At 36.9% G+C, this 26,452-nt stretch overlaps 2 protein-coding genes and 1 long non-coding RNA gene across 6 annotated transcripts in view; 2 read left to right on the plus strand and 1 right to left on the minus strand.

Moving 5' to 3' along the window:
• The window catches only part of LOC126594459 (ankyrin repeat-containing protein BDA1-like), a 152,002-nt gene that overhangs the window by 113,551 nt on the left and 11,999 nt on the right, over positions 1-26,452 (plus strand). For 2 of the 3 annotated variants that reach the window (XM_050260789.1, XM_050260792.1), the window contains exon 4: positions 13,911-14,203. The exons of the other annotated variant lie outside the window; for it this stretch is intronic. In XM_050260789.1, the coding sequence (XP_050116746.1) occupies positions 13,911-14,007 (97 nt within the window). In that variant the 3' untranslated portion in view covers positions 14,008-14,203. Of the gene's footprint in view, positions 1-13,910; positions 14,204-26,452 lie in introns of those variants that run through there. 3 annotated transcript variants of the gene reach the window in all.
• LOC126594504 (uncharacterized) lies at positions 6,764-7,983 on the minus strand. Of its 2 annotated transcripts, none has more exons than XR_007613304.1 (2): positions 7,900-7,983; positions 6,764-7,652 (listed from the first exon to the last, which is right to left on the minus strand). It is a non-coding gene; the product is annotated as an uncharacterized LOC126594504 (long non-coding RNA). The 2 variants fall into 2 exon arrangements; XR_007613305.1 differs by having other exon boundaries at positions 6,764-7,531; positions 7,900-7,959.
• Positions 9,487-26,452, plus strand: part of LOC126594470 (ankyrin repeat-containing protein NPR4-like) — a 93,279-nt gene continuing 76,313 nt past the window's right edge. The window contains exons 1-2 of the mRNA XM_050260809.1: positions 9,487-10,118; positions 13,123-13,739. Of these exons, the coding sequence (XP_050116766.1) occupies positions 9,513-10,118; positions 13,123-13,739 (1,223 nt within the window). The 5' untranslated portion in view covers positions 9,487-9,512. The remainder of the gene's footprint in view (positions 10,119-13,122; positions 13,740-26,452) is intronic.

Here is a 26,452-nt window from a genome sequence, read left to right on the forward strand (position 1 = left end):
AAGGTTTCAAATAGTGAATCGCAAATGTAAGATGTACATTGTTAGTATGTAAATGTGCGCATCTACGTATCGAAATTAAAGTTTGTTCTAACTTATAGTGAAGCCAACATTTTCAAATCCAAAAACAGCAACTGAGGATCCTTTTTTTCAATTTTCCTACATTTAAAGTGGCACCCAACCTGATGTTTGGATAATTAGAATCGTTTCTAGTTCAACTAATATTCTGTTTCATTGCATCGTATGCAAGTGAAAGTATTATAACTGAATATAGATAGTATAATGAAATGATTTTCTGACCCTTTAAGCAAAGCAATATGCACTGGAAACCACCAAATTGATTATGAGATCCATTTACCTTGGGTTTCCAATTTCATCGCATTCGGTTTCTAATCTACTTGTTCGAGTAAAAATATTCCAAATGGTGGATCGAAATACGCTCATTGTATTGCAAACGTGAAAGTAAAATATACATATTGTTAGTATATAGAAGTGTGCATGTGTGTATCAAAATTAAAATTTGTCCAAACTTAGGCCAACAACAACTGAATATCTTTTTTCAATCTCCTACATTTAAGTAGCATCCAAATCTAATTTTGGAAAAGAAAATATTCAATGTTACATTAGCTTCGGATACATAAGTCAAGATAGTAATGTTCTTTAGTTTTGGATTGAACTAAATGTTCGTAATGAAGAATAAATTGTCTACTTTGTACTTGATATTTCTACAAAACAAAAGGATTGTAACAAATATGTAAGTTAAAGGTGGGATTATTACGTATTTACGTGTTGGATTATTAGGACCTACTCAAAGTCGACTAATATTTAAGTTGGATTAAATTGTATGAAAGGGAAACTACTATAACTGAATTTAAGTAATATAATAAAACAAATGTAACCTATCAGTAATAGAACAAAACAATTATAAGTTAATAGAAAAACTGTAAGCGAAAAAGATGACATACTTACCCTGCTTCTCTGAAAGAAGGCTTGACCACCCCCATCCATCTGATTAAAATTGTCAAATTCGATCTCATCTACAGTTGCTTCAGCTGTATTCATATTGCTGCAGGATGTGAAATTTTTTTATTTTTTTTTGTTTGTCTTTTGTTTTGGGCTTCAAAATTTTTTTTAAGGCCATCTATATCTGAAGCGTGAGAATCGCACTCTTGTTGCATCACAAAACTTTGTTCGGCAAATGTAAGGCTTTCGGGTAACATATGCTCATCATTAGTATGACAAACATTTTCAGTAAACACTTCAATCCCAATTGGAGTGCCAAAATTTCTATCATTTTGTAGCATCTGATTCCTTTTGTTATTCCTAGTTCTTTTTTGCATCATGTGTAGAAATTGTAAAATCCAAAGAACAAATCGATAGCTACACCAGCCAAAAACCGATAGATTGACACCTGAGAAGAAAAAAAATGAAACACGCATAAAGCAAATTTAAAATTTTCCATCATACCTAAATTAATTAAATAAAGCGAATAAACAGTATCATATCAGGGTCAAGAAAGCAAAGACTTTAAAATGTCACAGTATTTAACAAATACTATGCATAGTTTATAAAAAAGTGAGTATACGGCTAACCTGTACAACGCACATATGGGTTACTTCTAAAAAGAGATGCACAAAATTTGACAACAGCACCTATCCAAATAAAAACAAAAGAAAAGAAAACTAATTAAATAACAATTAGGCAAAAACCACAAAATGCAACCCAAAAAATTTGAACCAAATCGACAATCCAAAAGCAAATAAATCACAAAAGGACAAGGATTGTCTGCCCTCCACTTTCGGTGTCCTTCTCGTGTCCTCTTATTTTGTGTTGTCAAGGTTAAGTCATATCAACATTTTATATTGTTTTTTTATAGATATAATAAGACAAAAATAAATAGTAATATAAAATGTTGACGTGATTTAACCGTGACCACACAAACAGGAAAGCATGAAGAGGGCATCGGAAGTGGAGGGCAGACAATCCTTGTCCATCACAAAAGCACCGACTAATTTATGCTAGTTATTGATTTGACATACTAATCTGTGGTCATAATTCTATCATTCAGAATGGTGAAGTCAGTCACCTATCATAAAGGTCTGGAAAATATAAAGATTTTTGCTCTCATTTTTTTCAGTGTTATACCTGCTCTGCATACAAAAGTTAGTTCTGATATAGTTGTTATCATCTCTTCAATTTCTTTAGGATAAAAAAAAGTTATTTCATTGCAAAACCTTGAAAAACAACCTAAAAGCATCGGTAATAAAGTGTGGTTGGTTGTCAATGTGAATCATTTCGCAAATTTAAAATCAATGTGAAGTTTATATTAAGAAAATGAGTTTTAATATAGTGCAGAGCTATGATTTAACAGCCATGTAATACAATTCGAACATAAAGGCCATTTGGAATGCTATAGATTCACACCATTGTTGGTGCCTATACTTTAAAAGTCAGACACATAGGATTGGTGGGTGTATGAGTATGAAAGCCACCAATGTTAGTCTCAAATCTAGCCACACTACTACAAATTTTTACATACATGACACAGTTTATGGGTCATATTAAAAGTTTAATGACGCAAGGGTTTAGCATCATCTTTGTGGGTGTCATTAAAGATATTTTTAATGACATTGAAAGAGTGTCATGTATTACTTTTAAAGACGCCTAACAAGCGTCATTGAATTAAGAACTTGTGTTATCTACTACCATTTAAGACGCGGAATAAGTGTCATAAACAGAGGAATGAGTGTCATAGTATACTAATTATGACATACACACAGTGTCATGTATAGCTTTTAGAGACACCTAACAAGTGTCATTGAATTAAAAAAGTGTGTCATCTATTTTAATTTGAGACGCGGAATATGTGTCATAAACTGAGAAATGAGCATCATGATATATTAAACATGACATATGTATAGCGTCATGTCTATAGGACTACAGCGTCATTGAATATTAGCAATGACACACAAAGCTTGTCATAAACCATTCAATGCATGTCCTGAAATATGTTTGATGACATATGTAATGTGTTTATACCATATTTAGGGCCTCGTATTTAGATCTCGTACAAATACTCAGGGGACTTAAATGTAATTATGGGATAAAGGAAGGGGCAAATATGTAATAAGTGAGGAGTCCTTATTCTATAAAAGGACTCCTCATCCTAACAATTAGGGGAGGCTCATTCTCACCCTCAAAGACCATCTCGTACAAATACTCAGGGGACTTAAATGTAATTATGGGATAAAGGAAGGGGCAAATATGTAATAAGTGAGGAGTCCTTATTCTATAAAAGGACTCCTCATCCTAACAATTAGGGGAGGCTCATTCTCACCCTCAGAGGCCATTTCTGAAGCTTCTCTCAACGCTCTCACTCTTAGAGCTCTCTCTCTCCCTCACTTCTCAGAGAAATAAATACATAATCAGTGTGGACGTAGCCCAAACCTTGGGGTGAACCACGATAACTCTTGTGTCATTTACATTTTATGCAGATTCACGGTCGGATTTACGTTGTTCCAAGACCATCCGGTTTTGTGCATCAACATTTGGCGCCGTCTGTGGGAATCGATACGAAAAGTTGTGTCGGCTCTCTTTCATTTTTTCACTTCCACTGTGGATCTGCAAAATCTGCAGAAACCCAAGAACTGAACACCTGCATAGTCACTGCAAAATCGATGGAAACAGAGTCACATTCCTTCTTTCTCTCTCCTATCACTAACCCACACAGAAAAACAGTCACAGCCTCTCTCTCTCAAATCGCATATGAAAACAGGGCAGATGGGTACACTGTTCACTAGTTGGACTGGTTGCTTTGCCGACAAATTCAACCGATCGATGAGTCACGAATCATCGCTGAGTCACCAGTCTGAGGCGACTGCCAACGTGGATGTTGATAGCAAGGAATCGGAGAACATGATCTCGTCCGAGACGGCTGAGGCTGATTTCTTCTTTTCCGAGCCGAGTCCGAGTAGGCTTACAAACGGACGGAGTCTGTCAGGATCAGGAGACTGTCGCACGAACTCCAGCATCCTTGCTTGTCTTGGCCGTAATGATGAATCATGTAGCAGCGATCTTTAAGTTCTTCTGGGAAGTGTGGCTCATTGTGTGTTATATGGAAGCAATGCGGAGAGACTTGGATCTGCTCCTAGGACGTTAGCAAATCACTGCTTGCCATATTCACTGCCATCCGCCGTAAATTCAACCTAGAGGTGATAGCACCAGAGGTCCGACTCTGTCTCGCCGCAGCACTCGAGGGTCTCGTCGGCGGCTTAGAAAAGAGGGTCTACTTTGTTTTGGCATTCCTCACCTCTTCAGATGGAGAGCATCATTCCTCACCAGGTGAATCCTCCTCCTCCGAGCCCTAATTTTCAGCGACCCAAAAGCCCAAATCAGTGGAATAATCCTAATCAAGGATACCCACAACCTGGAAACTGTAATCAGTCCATGTGTTTGGGCCTAAAGTTGTCAGTGACGGGAACCAACGACCAAATCAGCACCACCGCCGCCGCCTCTAATGTCATCACTGTACTCGGCACGAACGGCGAAATTGCGATTGGTTTGCATGTGAAAATGTTTCCTTTGGGTTTGGGCCTTGGAAAACACCACAAAACCTCACGTGCCTTTAGCTGGCATCCACTGCCTGCGAAGGAGGTGGATAGAGGAGCAAAGCAGATCGCCATTAGATTTGAGAGACCCACTCAGAAATTACAGAAAGAGAATGAGTGGAGAGATAAAGAAAAGCATATGGGTGGTGTCTGTCCAAGCAGCTGTCCTCCTAGAGAAAAGCAAGAAAAAGCAATGGCAATTAAAAGCTTAAAGTCAGATGTTTTCCAAAGGCCAAAGAACATGGGTGGACAGGTATAATTGCGGAAGACCAGAGATAATTGTGAGGGACTCGTGGACCATGCAGAAAGGAAAAGCATAAAGGAAAAGAAAAAGTAAAAGCAAAACAGCACCAAAAAGGAGATTCAACGTGGACTATTCTAAAAGGCAGCATGTACAAATTGTCTCCATACAGGAGATTTCACCCTGGAGCTCATCAGCCATAAATAAAATATGAAGAATGGGGAGGTGGTGGAGGCTGTGATCATGAGGGATCGTGCAAAAGCGGAGATAAGATGAATGTACTTATAATTCCTTGTCTGCCATCTGCAAAAGAGAAAAGAAGACAAAAACAAAAGCAAAAGTAAAGCAGAAAAGAAAAAGAGAAAAGAAGAAGAGAGTGCAGCAGAAAAACAGTGCAAAAACAAGTAATAAACACCCCACCCGAATGATGTAATTTATTATCTTTCGGAGACATCTGTATAAACCCCATCAGAGGGTAAAAAAAAAAAAAAAAAAAAAAAAAAAAAAAACTGCAAAGCCCAAAATAAATGGGTTGGCATGTTGTGAAGGGCGAAGGCTCATAAGCCCGAAATAGCACCAACCAGGGGATCAAAAGTACGCCCAGTACTTCAAATCATACATGAACATTACTCATGTCAATCATACATAAACATTCATGAGCATCACTCATTCAATCATACATAAACATTCATGAACATCACTCATCCAATCATACATAAACGTTCATGAGCATCACTCATGTCAACATCTATGAGCATCACTCATGTCAACATCCATGAGCATCACTCATGTCAATCAACATAAACATCCATGAGCATCACTCATGTCAAATCAGCTTCAAAGACTTCATTCACCAGAGCTCTAGATTTAAAAGCTTCATTTACAAAAGCTCCAGTTTCGAAAGCTTCATTTACAGAGCTCTAGCTTCAAAGCTTCACTTGCAAAGCTTCACTTACAAAGCTTCAGTGCAAGGTATACAAATACCACATCCGAACAACCGCCACTTCGGCCCATACAAGGATTCAATTTGAAGTCTTCAGCCAACAGACTCTATTGACCGAAGACTTGGGGGACTACATTATGTACCATATATTGGGCCTCAACTGGGCCTCATGAAAAATACTTGGGGGACTCTAGCCCATTATTTATGTATTAAAGGAGCGAACCCTTATTCTATAAAAGGGACTCCCTCACTTTCATTGAAGATCACCCATGATTTATGTATTGAGGAGCGATCCCTTATTCTATAAAAGGGACTCCTTCACCTTCAAACGCCACAAGCCAAGCCAACCAAGGCAACATAAGCTACAAGCAAAGCGGCCTCACAACATGTGACAGTTGAGCATCATTTCAGATTGAGCACCGCCTCATATCGAGCATCAGTTCAAGACGACATCTAGTTACTTCGGCCCACACATGGACTGAATTTCAAGTCTCCAGCCAAAAGACTCTCTTGACTGAAGACTTGGGGGACTACTGTTTATACCATATTTAGGGCCTCGTATTTAGATCTCGTACAAATACTCAGGGGACTTAAATGTAATTATGGGATAAAGGAAGGGGCAAATATGTAATAAGTGAGGAGTCCTTATTCTATAAAAGGACTCCTCATCCTAACAATTAGGGGAGGCTCATTCTCACCCTCAGAGGCCATTTCTGAAGCTTCTCTCAACGCTCTCACTCTTAGAGCTCTCTCTCTCCCTCACTTCTCAGAGAAATAAATACATAATCAGTGTGGACGTAGCCCAAACCTTGGGGTGAACCACGATAACTCTTGTGTCATTTACATTTTATGCAGATTCACGGTCGGATTTACGTTGTTCCAAGACCATCTGGTTTTGTGCATCAACATAATGTATTTTTAATTTGAAAACAAGACTTACATAATTCATCCAAGAAGTAAGATATTTACCTCAAATAATATAATATTGCTTCATAAATTTGTAATTCACCCACCACCAAAGTATTACAAAAGACAATATAATGTGTAGAGCTTTCCTACTAAAATAAAACTATAAGTTCACTTAATTTAAAATTTCACAAACTAGCTAATCTAGTGTTTCATCTATTGGGATGTATTCATGAACATACTCAGCCCACTTTATTCTTAATGCATCAATTTCCTGTTGAGTGTATGTAGCTTTTATCCTTCAAACTGCTCCTGCAAAAAATAAATAAATTGAATGCGAGGATCCTTACCATAAGACAACAGAAAAACAAAAAGAAAAACTCTTTGTTGATCACCGTGGATCTTCCTGTCTCCCTTGTCCTCGTTCTTCTTGATTTGTGCACAACTAAATAGAAACCGTAAATTAGTGGTTCAATTTGCAGTTTAAATTAGAGGTTAAATAAAAATAGAATAAACACATATTTATCCAAGACTTGAAAGCAAAGCCTAAACCTAATGCAATTTTTATGAGGTCTGGGTGGAGGGCAAGTCTGTAGCATACTAGCTGAGATCGAACTTGTGGTGCTACAACTTATCATCTCAATAATTGAACTAAAAAAATAAACATAAAATTTATAAGATTATAGATTGAATGAGCAGGATACGAAATTATTCCTATGACCAAATTGAAGATGAGTGACAGAAAAAAGCAACACACATGCAGAGAGAGGGAGGGAGAGTGTACCTTTGGAGTGATGTTTGTCATCATCACTGAACAAAATTTTGATTTTGAAAAACCTGTCATGATTCATATAAAAAAAATCCAAGAACAATTTTCAAAAGCATATAAAAATCCTCTAGACAAACCTACTCTCTTAAATACCAATCCATAAGATTGCCTCTGCTTGCTTTACGAATCCTGCAAATATCAGTCTATTAAATATGAATAATGAAGACAAACCTACTCTTTTAAGCATAAACCAGATGCGTCACCACCGACTATCCAGAACCCAATTCTGGGATCGGACACTCAAGAATGAAGACATCAGACCAGAATTGAAACAACTACAAACTAAACTGACTAAACCAATTAAAACCACACAACTAAGATAAGAGTTTGTATCATAAAAGCATAAGTTTGCGTGAGTGAAAATTTGAGTACTGACAATGGTTCACTTCTTCTTGGCAGCAGACTTGGTGACCTTGGCACCGCTGGGATCCTTCTTCTCAACACTCTTGATAACACCAATAGCAACAGTCTGGTGCATGCCACGAACAGCAAAGTGACCTAATGGAGGGTACTCAAAAAATGTCTCCACAACCATGGGCTTGGTCTGAAGCATCTTCACCGTAACTACATCTCCGTTCTTCAAGAACTTTGTCTCCTTCTCAATCTCCTTGCCAGACCTCCTGTAAACTTGGTAAAGATCTCACCGAACTTCCCAACCTTGCGCAGTTGATAAACAACGTGCTTCTCAAGCGTAGTGGCGTTAAAAAGAAATAATCTATAACTGCTTGAGAGATTTAAGGGATAAATCTTCCACTTTTCCTTTTAAAATCTTCCGCATATTGAACAAAAAAACAAAAAAAACCTCCGCACATTTTTTTTAATTGCGTCATAATATTACTTTAATAACATTTTTAATAAAAGAATGTCATTAAAACTTTTACCAAGTGTCATGAAAGCCCTATTTTGTAGTAGTGCCACTAACAAGAGAGACAATGACATATTTTGAATTTTAGAAATAATTATAAAATATAAAAATGTTGTACTATTCACATACCCACCAATGCAATATTGGTAGCCATTGTTACAACAGAGTCCTCTACATAGGCCGCACTCTCTAGTTTAGTGGATGTTTGGTGGCCATAGAGGTTTGCAGTGGCAGACAATAGCCACCAAATGAAATGGGTGGCTTATAGCCAAAGTTCTTGTAGTGCTTGTTTTATATACAAATTTCTCCGGCCGCACTAATAATTTTGCTGCGTGTACGTATCAGATTATTGCACCTTGCATCCAGGATGGGGACTGGTCTTGGTCGTCCATAATTTGAAAGCTCCATACAAGCCTCAACAGTTAGAAATTTAGCATCATTCCATATGCGGGTATACGCAAATCACCTTAAAGAGTCTTTTTGTAATTGCCTCTGAAATAGCTACACGTATTAAGTCATGTGAGCATGCAAGAATCACCTTAGGCTGGGTGTTATAAAAAAATATATTTGGAAGGGTTAGAGCATCTCTAACAACCTAGATAAATGAGATTGTTTGGCTACTTTAACAAAACAATGCAGAAAAAATAGCTAGCTAAATTTAGCTAGAGGAGAATATGGACTTAACTGGATTGTTAAGTTTAGGGGTAATGTTAGGTACACTAACTTTTTAAATCAAGTTTGTAAAATATATGAGATGTCGCTAATAGAAAATAAGCATGTTAATTAACACTTAAATAATAATCTAATAATTAACAACTACGTCATATGATTTATAAAATTTGCTTTAAATAGTTGGTCACCCTAGCATTACCCCAAGATTTAGAAATATTTTACCATAAGTTAAAATAGCTAATATTGTTGAAAGTGGTGGCTAGCCAAATTAACATTTGAGTCATTTAATTAGCTACAATAACAAAAATTTAACTAGCATTATTGGAAATACTTTTACAAGTGCTCTTCTAACAACGAAAAAGACCTTTTGTTCGCTATTATAAATAATCGCTCTCTCAAATTTTTTTCTAAGTGAAGCAAAGTTGAGAGAGAGAGAGAGAGAGAGAGAGATAATGGAGATCAGACGGCATGATGAAGAAGAAGTGTACGAGGCATCACGGGCTGGGAGTGTAGAGTACTTAAACAGATTGATCGAAAAAGACCCATACATTCTAAGGAAAGTATCCCTGCAGACCGGTAAAACCGGAACCCCCTTGCATGTACCGGCTTTGCTCGGACATGCTGAGTTTACCAAAGCCCTTTGCACTAACAATCCCAAACTTGCAGAGCGGGTGGACGCCGATGGACGCACGCCCCTACACTTGGCTTCTGCTGAGGGCCACAAGGAGACCGTCGAAGCTTTGTTATCTGTGTATGCTGATGCGTGCTTGCGTTATGATGAAAAGGGAAGAATCCCTCTTCACTATGCAGCCATGAATGGAGAAGTTGAGGTGCTCCAGAAGTTGATTGATAAAAAGCCTGAGTCCATTTATGTCAAAGTTGAAAACAGATCGAAAGAAACAGTTTTGCACTTGTGTATTATACACAACCAGTTAGAGTGCTTGAAATTCTTGGTTGAAAGGGACGACAGCAATGGTGAGTTCCTCAACTCAAGAGCTGGCTGCAATGATGGGAGTGTGACCATCCTGCACTTAGCATTGATGCTAAGGCAAATTAAGGTACATATATATATATATATATATATATATATATATATTTCCATTTGGCTAAATCGCGAAAATGGTCCCTAAGTTTGTATAACATATCACTTCGATCCCTAAGATTTCAAATCAATAGAAGTGGTCCTAAGATTGTCCACCATCCATCATTTTTCGTCCTTCCGTTAAAAACTTCGTTAAGTGTCCCGAAACTCTTGGCCGGAAGTTTGGGCAATTTTCAAAGCTTCGTAACTCAATCGTTTTTTAACCAAATTAGACTCATAATATATCAAAATAAAGATAGGAAAGTGCAGAATAAGATTATACCTATTTGGAAGACCAATGATTTCCAGAGATGCCGAAAAATAACCTCAAAGTTGACTGGTCTGAGGAAAAACTGAAAAACTCGCCAGAAACTGGGTAAATTTTAAACGTTCATAACTTCTTCAATACTCAACGAAATCAAGTGATTCAAAAAAGAAAATCATACTTCTCAATGAGACAAATAGAATGGTATCTTTTTCACCGGCTAACTCACCGTGGTTTGGACGGAAAACGGCTCGAAAGTGGCTGTCTTGGTCTTGAGTTAGACACTTTCGAGCCGTTTTTCGGCCAAACTATGGCGATTTAGCCATCAAACAAAGGTTCCATTCTCTTCTTCTCGTTGAGAAGTATGATTTTCGTTTTTGAATCACTTGATTTCGTTGAGTATTGAAGAAGTTATGAACGTTTAAAGTTTACCCAGTTTTTGGCGAGTTTTTCAGTTTTCCCTCGGACCAGTCCATTTTCAGGCTATTTTCCAACCATCTCCAGCAACCATTAGGCTTCCAAATATGTATAATCTTATTCTACACTTTCCTATCTTCATTTTGATATATTATGGGTCGAATTTGGTTAAGAAACGATTGAGTTACGAAGCTTTGAAATTGTTCAAACTTCCGGCCAAGAGTTCCGGGACACTCAACGGAGTTTTTAACGGAATGACCAAAATGATGGATGGTGGACAATCTCATGGACCACTTCTATTGATTTGAAATCTCAGAGACCAAAATGAGAAGTTATGCAAATCTCAGGAACCATTTTCGCGATTTAGCCTTTCCATTTTCTATACTGAATATTCTTATGTTTTTACTATATTAATTAGAGAGCTGCTAGACTCATCCCACCTTATTTTTTCCACCCCACTCAAAAGGTAAAAAAGAAAAACCCAAGTCTATGAGGATGAGCAACATCCTCGGTCGACCTCATAGTAACTCTCTGCAATTACAACTCAAGTAGAGGACTAATCATAGAAGAAGGGTATCAAAACCACGTCAATTAGATGAACTCAGCACAGTTCCACACAAATTGCCGAATCTATAAATGGGTATGAGAGAAAAAAGAAAAAGAGTAAGGTTTCTTAAGGTAATTGTAATAGGTCTATGGTGTTTGATAAAGATTTCGAATGGACGGGAAGTAATTGACATAAGAGATGAGGAAAACGGTGGTTTAAACTTGGTTGGTGCTATGTGCGTGCGGTGGTTTCAACTTGTTGGGTTCATATTTTTGTTCCTTCTATTTTCAAAATTTAATACAAAAACAAGAGTATAAAATAGTTAAATATAGCCTTATAAGTCATTTTGCAAAAAATTAAAATTATCATTAAAAGTATCATCAAAAAGTGGATGAAGAAATGATGATGCTGGGTGGGTATATAATATATGTTCCCGTGTAAATTTTCATTTTTTGTTCCCCTTTATATATAGTTTATGGGGATAATGAAGTTTTTTCGTTTTAAGTAGATACATAAAATCATAATTATGTAATACTTTTATACATTCATTAAGTTTCCGACAAAATCTGACGCAGCACCCACATGAACTATGACTAAGTGTCGGACTTGGATTGTCTGCCCCTCCCATTTCGGTGCCCTCCTCGTGCCCTCCTGTTTATGTGGTCACGGTTAAGCCACGTTAACATTTTATATTATTATTTCTTTTTGTTTTATTATTTTTATAAAAAAACAATATAAAATATTGATGTGGCTTAACCGTGACCGCACAAAACAGGAGAGCACACCGAAATGGAAGGGCAGACAATCCAAGTCCCTAAGTGTCACATATAAAAAAATAATAAAAAAAATTAAAAACTAAGTTATCTGATAAACATTGAGGAGGAATTGCAGAGCAAATTTGAGCCTCTATCTCTCTCCCTTCGACTGCACATGAGCCGGCTGTGGAGTGACTCCACTCCTTTTTTGTGCTGCATATGGGGATCCCTTCCCGGTCCATCTGCATCTCAAAAAGTTGCAAGAAGTATTAGTAGCAGAATCATTGCCGGTCATCGATTCGGCGTCTTCCGCCGTCACCAACTCCGAATTCGAAGACAACCCATCGTCGCCACGGCCTAATCCAAAAACCTCAGTTGGCTGGCCGGCCGACGGAAAGCTCAGTGTCGAATGGGTTAGGAACCTCATGTTCGTTTTTTATTGGGCATCTAGATCTGGACCCGACCCAATTGCCCGACGTGTTTCCCGTAGAGGTTGTCGATAGCTTGGTCCTCTGCACATCCAAGATCCTCCACAAAGAGGCCAACGTCGATCAGTTAGGCCTGGAATCTACCGTGGTGGTCGTCGGAGATCTTCATGGTCAGCTGCACGACCTCCTTTTTCTTTTAAATGATCTTCACCCTTTTAGGTTTTTAGGTTTGTAGGTATTCAGTTTTTTATTATTATTATTATTTTTTTAAATATTCATGTGTGCCTATATTGACATGAGGCGCCTATTCATTATCCACATAGTCGCTATGTCATCAGTTAACAGGATTCTGACGAAAAACTTAACAAATTTGTGAATGGTCCCATAATTATGACTTTAATTAGTTACCAAATTGAGAAGAAAAAACTTAATGTATCAAATGTTGAAAAACAAAAAAATACAAAGTAGTAAACTGAGATTAATCCTAAGTTATGTGTGCACTTTCTTTTGTTTGTTCCCCTAGGAGCATAATTTCCACCAAATTAATAAAGTGTATATATTGTTTACAGAGTATACGTTACCTGCTTTCCGTTGATGCTATAAGAGCAGAAGCAATTGGTGTGAATGGGATGTCTCTGACCATGTTAGATATCTTAGAGTACAGCAGCATTGCAAGAGATGAGTTTAGCAGAAGCTTAGAAATTCAACAGATTTTGATAGACGCGGTATTAATCAGAAGGGAAAATAATGAAAATGATAAGCCTAACTCAGATGTTGCCGCTGCTGCTGTTGTATCACCGAATCCAAGAAGGGTGAAGAAGAAAAAGAAGCTTCACAAACAAGTAGCATCATCGGAGAAGGGATCAACGCCGGCTAGGAGGTGCTGGATAAAATTGATGAAATGGTTGAGACATCCGAGTGATTGGGTGGTCGAGACACGTGGCATGCTGATGGTTGTGGCTACGATGATCTCGACCATGACATTTCAAGCCGCAGTTAACCCACCTAACCCACCTAATGATCCCGACAATTACTTCCCCGTTTTCATAACATACAATACCATCTCGTTCCTTGCTTCTTTGAGTGTCACCCTTTTGCTCGTTAGTGGATTTCCTCTTGACAATCGGTTGTTCACGTGGCTCTTATCGATGTCCATGTGCGTCACTCTCACATTCTTGGCACAAACCTACCTAATTTCGCTGTTTATGATCGTCCCTGGTACACCTACAAATACAACCTTTCACCTATACATGATATCCGTTCATACTTGGACTGCTTTGCTGGGCATAGTCGCTATATTGGAAACTATTCGGTTTCTTATTTGGCTGACGAAGCGGTTGCGGCGCATGTACTTGAGGTCAAAATCATGTCTCAAGAACATGATCACTACTGGCTCCTTTTCATGTAACGATGCAACGCGTTTTGAAGAGATTGATTCGCCTGCGGTTGTGTAATTACTCCTACACGGTGTGTTAGCTTGAAAAAATAATTAACTAGGTCAATGACGCTTTCTCGATATCCACTGGGCTTGTGAAAAAAATGTATTTATATAAAACAGGCCTGTAGCTTTAGCTTAAGGTCGTGCACCATCTAAAAGAGACTCTTGTATCCATTCCAATTATACTCATGTGTACCATCTCCCCTCTACAATTCCCCACTACCAATCAACCATAACTGGTTTCAAATTATACTCTTGTACCATATCGCTCTACAATCACCCTTGCTGAGTAATGATTCACGTACTTCCTCATACTTGTTTATGGGTTCCTATCCAACAAAATTTCGGCTTAGTACCCAAAAACTGTATTAGCTCACGAACCCAGAGAGGTTTATCAAATTCGAAGCAAAACCCACATATATTCTGAAGATTCTAGAGTTAAAGAGGAGCCAGGAGGTTAGGTTACGGAACCCAAAAAGCCATTTTAATGAGCAAATGAATATCTTAACTGAGGTTAACAATTTTCAGCAATAAAAACCATGGCTTTCGATCAAAGTTGCATAAATTACAGAACTTTGGGATAAGGACGAATAAAAAGCCCAAATTCCAATCAAGAAAAATAAAAAATTTGTATGTAAATTTAAGCTTTACCTATAGATTGGCAGTAGCTCAAGCATACTGAATCCAACGGGAGCCACGTGAGCTCCATACAATTACAAATATGCCACAATATTTGCAAACAATTACAAATCGAGAAACAATTAAATCATCATCATGAATCGCAGTGTAATGTGAACACACATCAATTAGAAAAGACAGAACTACATGGCAATAAACATACAGAGAGTAAACATACAGGGAACTGCTTTAGATCCTTCCCAAAAGCAATCTTATGCATGATAACAAAAGAGCAGTTCATCTCTGATCTAATTGCAGACACAATCTGCAGAACCGACTTCTATGGAATTTGAACTTGTTAAATGTGGGGTGGAGACCTGAATGTAACAAATTAGTGTTGAGTGAATAATTCCAAACATATAAAATTTAGATCATCACACCTAAACGCAAACAGAACAATTAAATAAAGAATTGAAGGCATACGCAGTCTAATTAGAAAAATAAATTTAAATTTCATGAAAATTTTGATAAGTAGAGAGATTGAAGCCAAAATTTGAAACTAAAACCAGAAAAAAAGAAATTAAAATTGAACAAAACCCTAACCCAATTTAAGCCCCTGTTTGAAACCCCTCATACCTAAAAATTTAAATTTCAAAACTGAAAGAGGGATGCAAGTTATGGGTATATTCAAGATTTCTTGGCAAATAAACAGGAATTAAACAACCAATTTCAAATTGAGGACAAAAATCTTACCAGGCAAAGCAGCTATCTAGCTCGTCGATGTCGGAGTTGTAGAAGACACACCAGAGGTTGTTGCGGGAACCGGGAACGGTCTGATATACATCGGATTGGAATAGAAGTAGAAATGCATGACATGGTCTTCTTCGTGTCAGTACGTTGACTAACTTATACCATGTACAAAAACTAATCACATAAGATATGACTTGAAAATATAACAATATTCAGATTTACGTTATAGAATTGAAAGAGAGTTAAACTCTCCTTTTACGTGACAAACAATCCCTCTCTCCTTGTAAACCAATCCAACCAAACCTTTCTTATTTATCTTAAACATATAAAATCAACAGATTCTGCGATAGTAAAGATAAAAATGCATTTCTTTTTTTTATGAAATGATATGGGATAGTAAAGATAATTTATCAAAGTTAATTGGTGTGGGTACTAAACACAGCGAAAGAACAGGAAAACACATGTTTCAATTTTTTTATTGTTTATTCTTTTTCTTAAACTGCACAGTGAGATGCCTTGCCTCTTCATTAGTCTGGATTATTCCTTCACACAACATTTCAATCTCCCGACCCTCCCTCTCAATACGTAAAAAATCACCACGCTGCCTGCTTCCTGCTCTCCCTATCTCCCTCCTCGGCTCATCTCTCAATCTCCCAACTTATTTACAATTTACACTTAAAGCTCATCGGTATCTCCTCTAAACCCAGAAAAAATTTAGCTTTCGGACGACGCCGACTGCTATAATCTAAGTGGTTTAGAAACTAATACGTATGCCCAATACCTGTTACTGGTTGCGACAACCTTCAATTTCTTTCTCTTTCTGTACATATAATAGATATTATCATCACATAGATCTATGTTGAAAAACCCGCACACTAGACCTTGTTCTTTGATGTAACCAATGATAATAAACTAAACTAGCAAATATTAGAAAACTTAAAAACACACAAGAATTATACTGGTTCAGCATAACTTTTGCCTACGTCCAGTTGTGATTTCTCTAGGTAGAGAAATTACCGCTCCTTTGATTAATAATAGAGATTACAGAACTTTTGCAAACCCTAAAACTAATCTCAAAACTCTTGGCTGTCTGGCTGTTTTATTTCTCTCTTAAAAATCAGCCTTGCCGCACCCTATTTATAGACATAGGGTTGGCTTACATGTCCCAAAGCTGATTGAATTCCTATTTCTAAGTGGACTAGGAAATTACACTATCAAAATCCAAATAGACTTCTAGAAATCCAAACCCAAATTGAATAAGGAAATTGAAATTCTTTCCTAATCCTTCTAGGACAAGAATCGGTATACCTCTAGGTCTCATAAAACAATCCTAAACCAATTAGGACATATTTGATAAGCCAAAATCCTAACAATCTCCACCTTGGTGAGTCAAACCAAGTCTTGATCGTTGCACCCCCGAGTATTTTTGAACCTTCTTGAAGCAGCTCTGGAAATCTTCAAAAGTCTTTACCTTGGCAATCTTCTTCTTGCCTCATTGCACCTTAAGTGAGGAGGTGCTCCACTTTAATCAATCAACGAGATTGATCAAGTTCAAGCAATGCTTGAACTTCTTGGCCGGCACTATCTTTGTAAGGAAATCTGCGGCATTGTCATCCGTATGAACCTTTTCAATCCAAATTTCCTTAGACTCCACCCAATCTCTAATTTTGTGATACCTTGCTTCAATGTGCTTTGATCTTCCAGAAAAAAACCTGATTCTTTGCCAAGTGAATGGCACTTTGACTATCACACTTCAGCTTCACACAATCTTGAGTGATTCCCATTTGACTTACCAAGCCACTAAGCCAAATCGCTTCCTTTCTAGCTTCGGCCAATGCAATATACTCTGCCTCTGTGGTCAACAAAGCTGTAATTGGTTGCAGTAGTGCCCTCAAACTGATTGGTCATCCTGCACATGTAAACACATAACCAGAAGTTGACATTCTCTTGTCCAAGTCCCCTGCATAATCAGCATCCACATATCCTAACACCCCTGCACTTTCCTTTTGCCTCTCAAACATAATCCTTTGTCGCCAAGAACCCTTCAAATAACGCAAAATCCATTTTACTGCATCCCAATATTGCTTTCCTGGATTTGCCATGTATCTGGAAACGACACTGATTGCTTGAGCTATGTCAGGATGTGTGCATACCATTACATACATGAGGCAGCCCACTGCATTAGCATAAGGCACGTTCTTCATTACTTGTTGCTCTTCCTCGGACGTAGGACACTGTTGCCCACTTAACCTGAAGTGAGCCGCCAAAGGAGTTGAAACTACCTTTGCTTCTTGCATGTTGAACTTCTCAAGAACCTTCTTAATATACTTGGCTTGTGATATCCAGATCCTTCCAGCGGTCCTATCTCTCTGAATTTCCATGCCAAGAATCTTCTGTGCAGCACCTAGATCCTTCATGTCAAACTCATCGCTCAACATCTTCTTCAAGTCTTGAATTCTAGACTTGTCTTGTCAAGCAATTAGTATGTCATCCACATATAGCAATAGCAATATGATCATCCTATCTTGGAACACATGATAGTACACACAACAGTCATATAAACATCTTCTAAAATTGATTTTCAGCATGAATGAATCAAACCTCTTGTACCACTGTCTTGGAGACTGTTTCAGGCCATACAGGGACTTTTTTAGCTGACATACTATGTTCTCTTTCCCATATTCAACAAACCCTTCTGGTTGAGCCATGAAAATCGTCTCCTCTAGATCCCCATGAAGAAATGTTGTATTCACATCCATCTGCTCAATCTCCATGTCATGCTGAGCTGCCAATGTTAAAAGCAATCTGATAGAAGTATGCTTGACTACAGGTGAAAAGATCTCATCATAATCCCCCCTTCTTTCTGTGAGTACCCCTTAGCCACGAGCCTTGCTTTGAATCTCACGGCATCTTGTTCATGTAGTCCTTCCTTTTTCCTAAATACCCACTTGCATCCAACTAGCTTTCTGTCTTTGGGCTTAGGAACCAACTCCCAAACAGAGTTCTTGTAAAGAGACTCCATTTCTTCTGTCATAGCACTTATCCAACTATCTCGCTCATCACTAGCTATAGCTTCTCGATAAGTAGTCGGATCTCCTTGACTAATGTTAAGAGCATAATCAACACAACCCAAGAACCCAAAAACACCAAACCATCAATCATGAATCTTTACAAATCATACAACCTTTTTATAAATTAAAAAAAAATGTCAAAATCAATATTTTATGGCAACATTTTTTTCATCAGTCAATCAATACACACACAACACAGAATCACATACTCGACAAAATTTCAAACCCATGCATCTGAAATTAGCAATGTTATTTCTCACCCCCAAAAACAATCCAAATCTTAGTGGTTACATTCATTAGTCAAGCACTCAACCACTCAAGCACATCGACTACAACTTGGGAATGTTATGCAAATCTTAGGCAGCTTGAATCATTAAATTTGAGTTGGAAGCAGCTCTGTTACCTGCTCTGCTAGTTGAGGAGTGTCACCAAATTTGGCACTATCATCAGCATCAACACATTTCACACTCCCACTTCCAAAACATTTCACAAAATCAAAAACCAAATGAGATTATGAAGCATAAAAGATTGATGGAAAAATAGGTTAAGAAAAGCAATTAATATTAAATATAGACGATGAATGATGTTGTCCAATAAATAAGACAGTTGTATATATTTCTTGACCATGAGAAAACATCAAATTAATAGAGGCATTAATCCTAAGTTTGCCATTCATTGTTGTTGGTCTAAACTTGATGACATATTGTAAAGTCCTCTTACATACAGATTAAAGAAATATTGATTTATTTCCATGAGTTTTTTTATTTTGCAAATTCAAAATAATTGAAGAATACTGAAAATTACTAAACCCCATCACAACATCCAATTAGTGAAAAATCAAAGACAAAAGTAAATTACAGTTTCTTATAGAGCATATATCCATATCTTTCTAAGCATCCACAGATAGCATACCCAAAATACCAAATTCAACTCCAATATAATAAAATTTTGAAAAACAAATTAGCCAAATTGGAATAGTTAGATCAAATAAAGATTTAAGACAACCAATTACACAAAATAATTCATGCAAAGTAGGCTCCTAAGAAAATATACCACTATGGTGGTGGAGGAGGCCCAGGCTCGAACAGTGGAGGACAGCAGCATTTAAATATGCCGCACCAACTCAGAATCCACGAACTGCATAATCAAAACCAAAATTTTAAATTTTAAATTTGAAAAAAAAATGCAGTAGAATTGAATAATGAGAAATTCTCCAATGTGGATAAATTACTCTTGCGGGATGCGATCAGTTATATTGGGTTGGCAACCGGCTTATGCTCAAATCCCACTAAATTTATCATACACCCTTCCAACTACAATTCAAAGGTAGAAGTTCCAAGTCCATGCATAATGTTTGCTCAACTAAAATAAATTGCTTTTCATGATTAAAATAGCCAACCAACCAACATTCATTTGATAAAATTGAACATTTGGAGTTACATATCCACATATTCCACATATTTAAGATCGAACGAACCTTCTCATGAAGACCACCCAAAGGTCCATTAGTGAGTTATGTGACCAGAGGATTTACTGCACTTGAGTTTCCTCGTGCAGCTGCAAGAGCTATGAGCTTACGTTGACCGTCAGCCACTTCTCCGCTTAAGGTTTGAGTCACCGATGACGCAGAATTAATAGCTTCCTGCAAAGAAGGGAAATAAGAAACCTTAATTTCTTAAAATGTGAGTAATTACAGTTTTCTCAATTGATTAAAACATCATCCGATGGTGTTTTCTAGGCTTTTTTTTTTCCTTCCGTTCGCAGGCCATTATTTCAATAGCCATCTGCAGAGTTGCAATTGATAGAATCGGTGTTCTTTGAAATAATCATAACACTTCACAACACAATGGCAGCAATTTATAAAAATTCTAAAGACAAATTGTCAAAAACAATGAGAACAATTACCAGAAATTTCAAATCTTTTGGGGGTTCAGAGTAATTACGAGAGAGACGAAAACTAAAATCAACATTAGTCCAATTTTTTCAAAATAAGAACAGCTCCGATTTGGGAAACAACATTAAACAATATGTTTGGGCCTATGTCCCTTTGGCCCTCGATTGGAGATGGAGGCAAATATACCCAAATTTTTATACTCAAATCCAATCCATTCGGGCAGTTATCCACTGCTATCGTTTTTAACGGTTAAAATTGTGGAATGGGATTGGGGAATGGGATTCCTATAACCATATTCAAAACCATAACTGAATATTATTCACGGTTTTTTCCCTATCCAAAATATACCCGAATTTTTATACTCAAATCCAATTCATTCGGGCAGTTATCCAATGCTATCGGTTTTAACAGTTAAAATTGTCATTCCTAGATATGGGTATCTCTGTAGGCTTTGGCAATGAAGTTGTAAGGCTGTTTTGAATTTGAGAACATAAATGAGGCTAATTTTGGAACAAAACTTTGATTCTCGGAGGACACCAAATCAATGAATCCAAATACCAATTATTATTAGAAAATCCAACTCTGGAAAATTTCGGAGTCTAATTCAAAATTAATTTGGGTCCCACCTTATTATTCTCTCTCATGTTAGTAAACACTTGAATTGCTTGAATTGTGTGCAATTTCATTCCACACGTTCCATTCCCTCTTCGTAAACACGTCATTATGGGCTCCACCATCATTCTTGAGGACTTTTATAGGGACTTGAAGAGAATAATCAGTTCTCTAAAATATAGTTCCAATGAAGAGTTCTAATAGTATAATCTTCAAATTTAGAGACTACAAAATTAAAAAATTCAAGAAGAAATCCAAACGGTTGGATTCCCAGAGTTAAAAGAAGAAAAAGGAAAACAAATATGTGTGGTACAGCAGCTTTATATGTGGGAATCTTTATAGATATAAGGTCTGATATTCCTACCCATTGGGAGGTTTTAGACATCATATATTACAACTGTACGAATGCAGGGACAAAATTTAGCAATAGACCACAAGGACTAATCAAATCCAGTCCAGTCCGGTGGCTAGTGAGGGAAAAGGATCCAGCGTTTGGGGCCTTTCATATCACTTGCATTTCACGTTGTGTTTCAGTCAAAATTCATCCGGTCCTTATTTGTGGGAATATACTAAGGAGGCAGATTCTCTGCTCTTCCACTTCTCATACATTTTCATTTTTTTTTGTTTGTGCGGTCACAATTAAGTTACGTCAATATTTTATATTACTATTTCTTTTTATCTTATTATTTTTATAAAAAACCAATATAAAATGTTGACGTGGTTTAACTGTGACTGCACAGGATGAAAATGTATGGAAAATAGAAGAGCAGAGAATTTGCCTCCATATACTAATAATATGATCTGATATTCTGACTCGTTGGGAGGTTTTATACCTCATATATTACAACTGTACGATTGCAGGGACAAAATTTAGAACAGCAATAGACCACAAGGACTAATCTAATCTAATTTAGTCCAGTCTGCTGGCTAGTGAGGGAAAAGGATTCTCGCTAGATCTTTTTCTTGGGCATTCTAGAAATTTTGTGATTATGACCGTTCATCGTACATCGTGCGATCAGAAATCATTTCAAAATTTAAATTTTAAAATTAAATATAAATAGTACCTAATAAAAACTGATTGCACAATATACGATAAACGGTCACGATTACGAAATCCTTAGATTTCCAAAAAAAGAATCTGACGAGGATTCTTTTCCGCTAGTGAGTACCAAACAACGAATATGAATCTAGGCAAGTCCCATCCAGTCCAGCACTACATGTCGTATCCATGCCAATCTATGGCCCACCAAACGTGCCCGCAATACCTTCATTGCACGCTACCTATTCTGTTCGGTCTCTAGTTATTTCGTATGTCGCTTGCGACACAAATATCTGATAAAAAAAACAAAAATTAATTACATATGTTAAGTCTCTAAGAACTATAAATACGTGTGTAAGGTTTTGTAGTGCAGAATTTTGTACTGCTACATCAATTTTATCACAGTTACAGCTTATGACATTCTTATGTTTGAGTGTTATCTTAAAAACTTGTTTGACATATGATTGTTCAATTATAAATAATATTTTTTAGATGTTTTTAATTCACACCATTAATACTTATTTTCTTGCTTTTTAAATTGTAGAGAAGCTACAAACTTGTAATTATACAGTGAATCTGTCTAGACTGTACATAATTAGAGGACCCCAACGATGGAAACACAATTTATACAAAAATTGGGAAGATAGCACAATTCTAAAGTGCATATAAAAGCACTTTACCAAATCGGTGAATTTTTTAATTATATTTTTTGAAAGCAGAATCAAGAAAAATGTAGTTCATGTGTTCTGTGATGTGTAAAGGTGGTCAGCAAGTACTGATGTTCACGTGACAATATTACATCTTAATTCATTTGAATGTTAATAGATTGTAAGTTAATTGAAGATACAGTTGTATCAATGCAACAGAAGGACTTCACATACTTAAAAAATAGTTGCCCAAAAGCATGTAAAGTTTTTAATATATTTGTGCATATATTTAACACTATACAAAAACATGCTTTCAAACTAATTTCCAAATGCCAGAATCCAATTTTACAAATTAATTTCATTTGTTTGTATTTGAATGAGAAGATTCATGTATGATTTTATATCAATCAGGGAAAGCATACACTGAAGAATTGTATAGCTACAGTAGACAATCTAACCTACAATTTTTGAAATACAGAGTAGGATAAATTTGCTATATGGAGATCCCACAAAAGAACCAACTTATAAATATTCTAAACTCTCATCCAAAATTCAAACGGTTTGCAATTCTACACAAAAATATTTACGTGTATGACAATTACTACAATTTGAAGTAAAATTTAACATATGCAATAGTCGAATTTAATAACTAACAACAATATTAATATTATCATTAGAGAAAAAAAAACGCACAAAAAAAGAAACCCCACATAAAAATCCAAGACTTTGTACAGAAAGGTGCCAGGAGTTTCCTCTGAAATTTTATTTTTGATTTTTTGTTTTTTTTTTCTTTTCACTTTTGAATGTAGAAGGAGAATTGTTGGGCACATTCGGAATTTCAAGATAAAAGAAGATAAGTTGGGTGTAGAAAGAGAATAAATAGGTCTAAATAAAATTTCCCTAAATATACCCAGAACTCACTAATTAGTAATTGGTAGTATTTAACATCGAAATGTCACACAAATTATAATTAATTACAAACACAAGATTTAACTATATTAGACCATCTCTAATGGTGGGCTAAATACTAAATTTTCCCCCAAATTTCCCCCCAAACACTCTCCAACCCATGCTAAAACTTTGGACTAAATGCCAAATGCCAAAGCTGGGCCAAATTCCCCCCATGCGAGTGGACTCGCGGGCAGTTGGGCCAGTCTAGGCCCGGTCACTCTCCAACGCGCCCACGCGATGGGCTTGCAGACATTGCCCGACAGGGGTGGGCCCCTCTGTCATAGGCGGTTGGCCACCCAAAAAAACCCCAACAGCTCTATTTTTAAACCAAGGGTTGAGATCTAAGGACCGTTGGTTGATCCAACGGTCCAGATTCAATTTTTTTTTTTTTAGAATATGTTATTTTAAAATACATTGAATCCAACGGCTGAGATCAAATATAATCAAATCTAGCGGTAAAAAATGGCCCAAATTTAAATCCAACGGCCAAAATAATTAAAAAAAATTATTTAACTCAAAATTCACCCAAAAACTCTATAAATACCTATGTATTTGTTCAAACATCCATACAAAACTCAAATTTCTCTTACAATTCTTCCAATTTATCTTTTTACTATTTCTTTCCATTTCCGAATTGTTCAACATGGCAAGAGAGCATATTTGAGGTCATAATTGGACATGTGAGGAAGATGTTGCTTTATGCTTGGCATGGGTTTCTGTTAGCGAAGATGGTACAGTTGGCACAAATCAAAATAAGAAGGTTTTGTGGGATAAAATCATTGCAAAGTTTCAAGAAAACTGCAATGGCGGTGGGCGGGATGGTGGTGGTGTTTATGATCGGTGGAAGACTATCAACAAAGCATGCACTTTATGGAAGGGAAGCTTGGAGAGAGCCGTGGTTGGCATGGCTAGTGGAAGGAGCGCCACAGAAATTGTGAGTTTTGTTCTTGATATTTTATTTGTCATGTACATAATATTATGTTGCAACGAATTATTTTTATGTATTTTTTGCATAGGGTGACAAAGCAATGGAAATTTACAAGACAAGAGTAACACCAAAAAATCAAGACGATGAATCCTCTAAACCCTATATCCTAACATTTCAACGAAGTCCATCACCAAGTGAAGATGGTGGATATGATTATTAAGTTTATGTAGTGTATGAATTATGTGCTTTATTAATTAAGTTTATTAATTTATTAATTATGTGGTTTATGAATTATCGGTTGTATTAAGTTTATGTATTATCGGTTGTATTGTTTCTATTAATCTAGATGCCTTCAATAATTATTTGTGGAAAATTTAGTGATTTTTTAATATTTATCGGAATTTAAATTTTTTTAGATTAAAATGTTCATAAAATTAATTTACGATAGTCTACATATTTATTTATTTTTTAAATTTAATTTAAGAAAAAAAAATAGCCTAAGTTCATTCTTTAATAATCCTGGGCTAAAATTTTAGGCCAGAACGGTTGGAGCAGAAAAGCTGTTTCTAGGCTAAAAGCTAAATTTTCTGAGCTAAAATATTTGGCTTTTAGCCCAACCATTGGAGATGGTCTTATTGAAAATCAAAATCTGGGGAAAATGAGAACAGAAAACTTCGGGGTTTGCATAAAAGAGCCAAAGAAAATTGTCAAAGAAAATTGTCATAGTATGGGGAAAAAAATTAACTAAGAACCTGCTCATGCATGATTGCACAGTAAAAACAACAGGAAAACTTCAAAGCTTGTTTTTAGTACTACCAGCTCCGGTCTATCATGAACAAACACTTCTTGGACGACTTCAGGAGATGCAGACGGCTACCTTTATTGTTTTCCATACAAATTTCTCCGCGAAAATAATTTTGCTACACTATCAGATTTTAGCCACTCGCATGCAGGATGGGGACTGGTCTTGGTTGTCGATGATTTGCGAGCTCCACACAAGCTTCAACGTACGGTTAGAATCAGTCCATGCGGACATACGCGAATCACCTTAGAGTCGTTTTGTAATTGCTTTTATATAACCTTATAAGAGTCCTTTTGATATACGCGCATTTTGTTCGCTATTACACATAATCGATCGCTCTCTGAAATTTTTTCTAAGTGACTTGGATTTTCCAAGTCTCCAACCGAGAAGTTTTCCTCACTCGGAAAATTAAGGGAACACTACCCCAACCTACATGCTCCACTCAGAAAGCTTCAACATACAAGCTTCAACAAAAGAAAATTCAAAGAACTTAGCGAAGAAGGCTTTGGTGTATTTAACACAATACGTTGAAATGAAGGAAAGCTTATTTATTGATATCCCCGATAAGCTACAAATATGTACATATACATGAGTCAAAATAAACACACAAGAGGGAGCCTTCACAAAGGTTGCTTAGGAGAAGTCTCAGCAGTCGGTAGAGCCCCAGAAAGAGAAGGCACCAGAGGGGGATCATTTGGAGCCTCAGTACTGGACAGAACCCTAGAAGGAGGAGGCATCAGAGGTTGATCATTTGGAGCTTCATTACGCGGTACAGCCCCAGAAGACGAAGGCAATAAATGCCTTTGGAACAAACCTACAAATCTCTGATGATCAAGTAAAACCTGACCATCAGTTTCCTTCATCTGGTCAAGCTTCCTCTTCATGTTTGTAGCATAGTCATGTGCGAGCCGGTGCAACTGTTTATTCTCATGCTTGAGCCCTCTAATCTCCTGTTTGAGACTCATCACTTCAGCCGCCAATGATTCAACTTGGCGGGTTCGAGCAAATAGGCGTTGGGCCATATTAGACACAGAACCTGCACACTGAACACTGAGAGCCAGCGAATCCTTAACAGCTAACTCATCAGACCGTTTGGAAAGTAGTCTGTTATCTTTGGGAGTGAGAAGGTTCCTGGCCACCACCGCAGCG

Source organism: Malus sylvestris, chromosome 12 (assembly GCF_916048215.2).
Source record: "Malus sylvestris chromosome 12, drMalSylv7.2, whole genome shotgun sequence".
In the NCBI taxonomy this organism is placed as follows: Eukaryota; Viridiplantae; Streptophyta; class Magnoliopsida; order Rosales; family Rosaceae; genus Malus; species Malus sylvestris.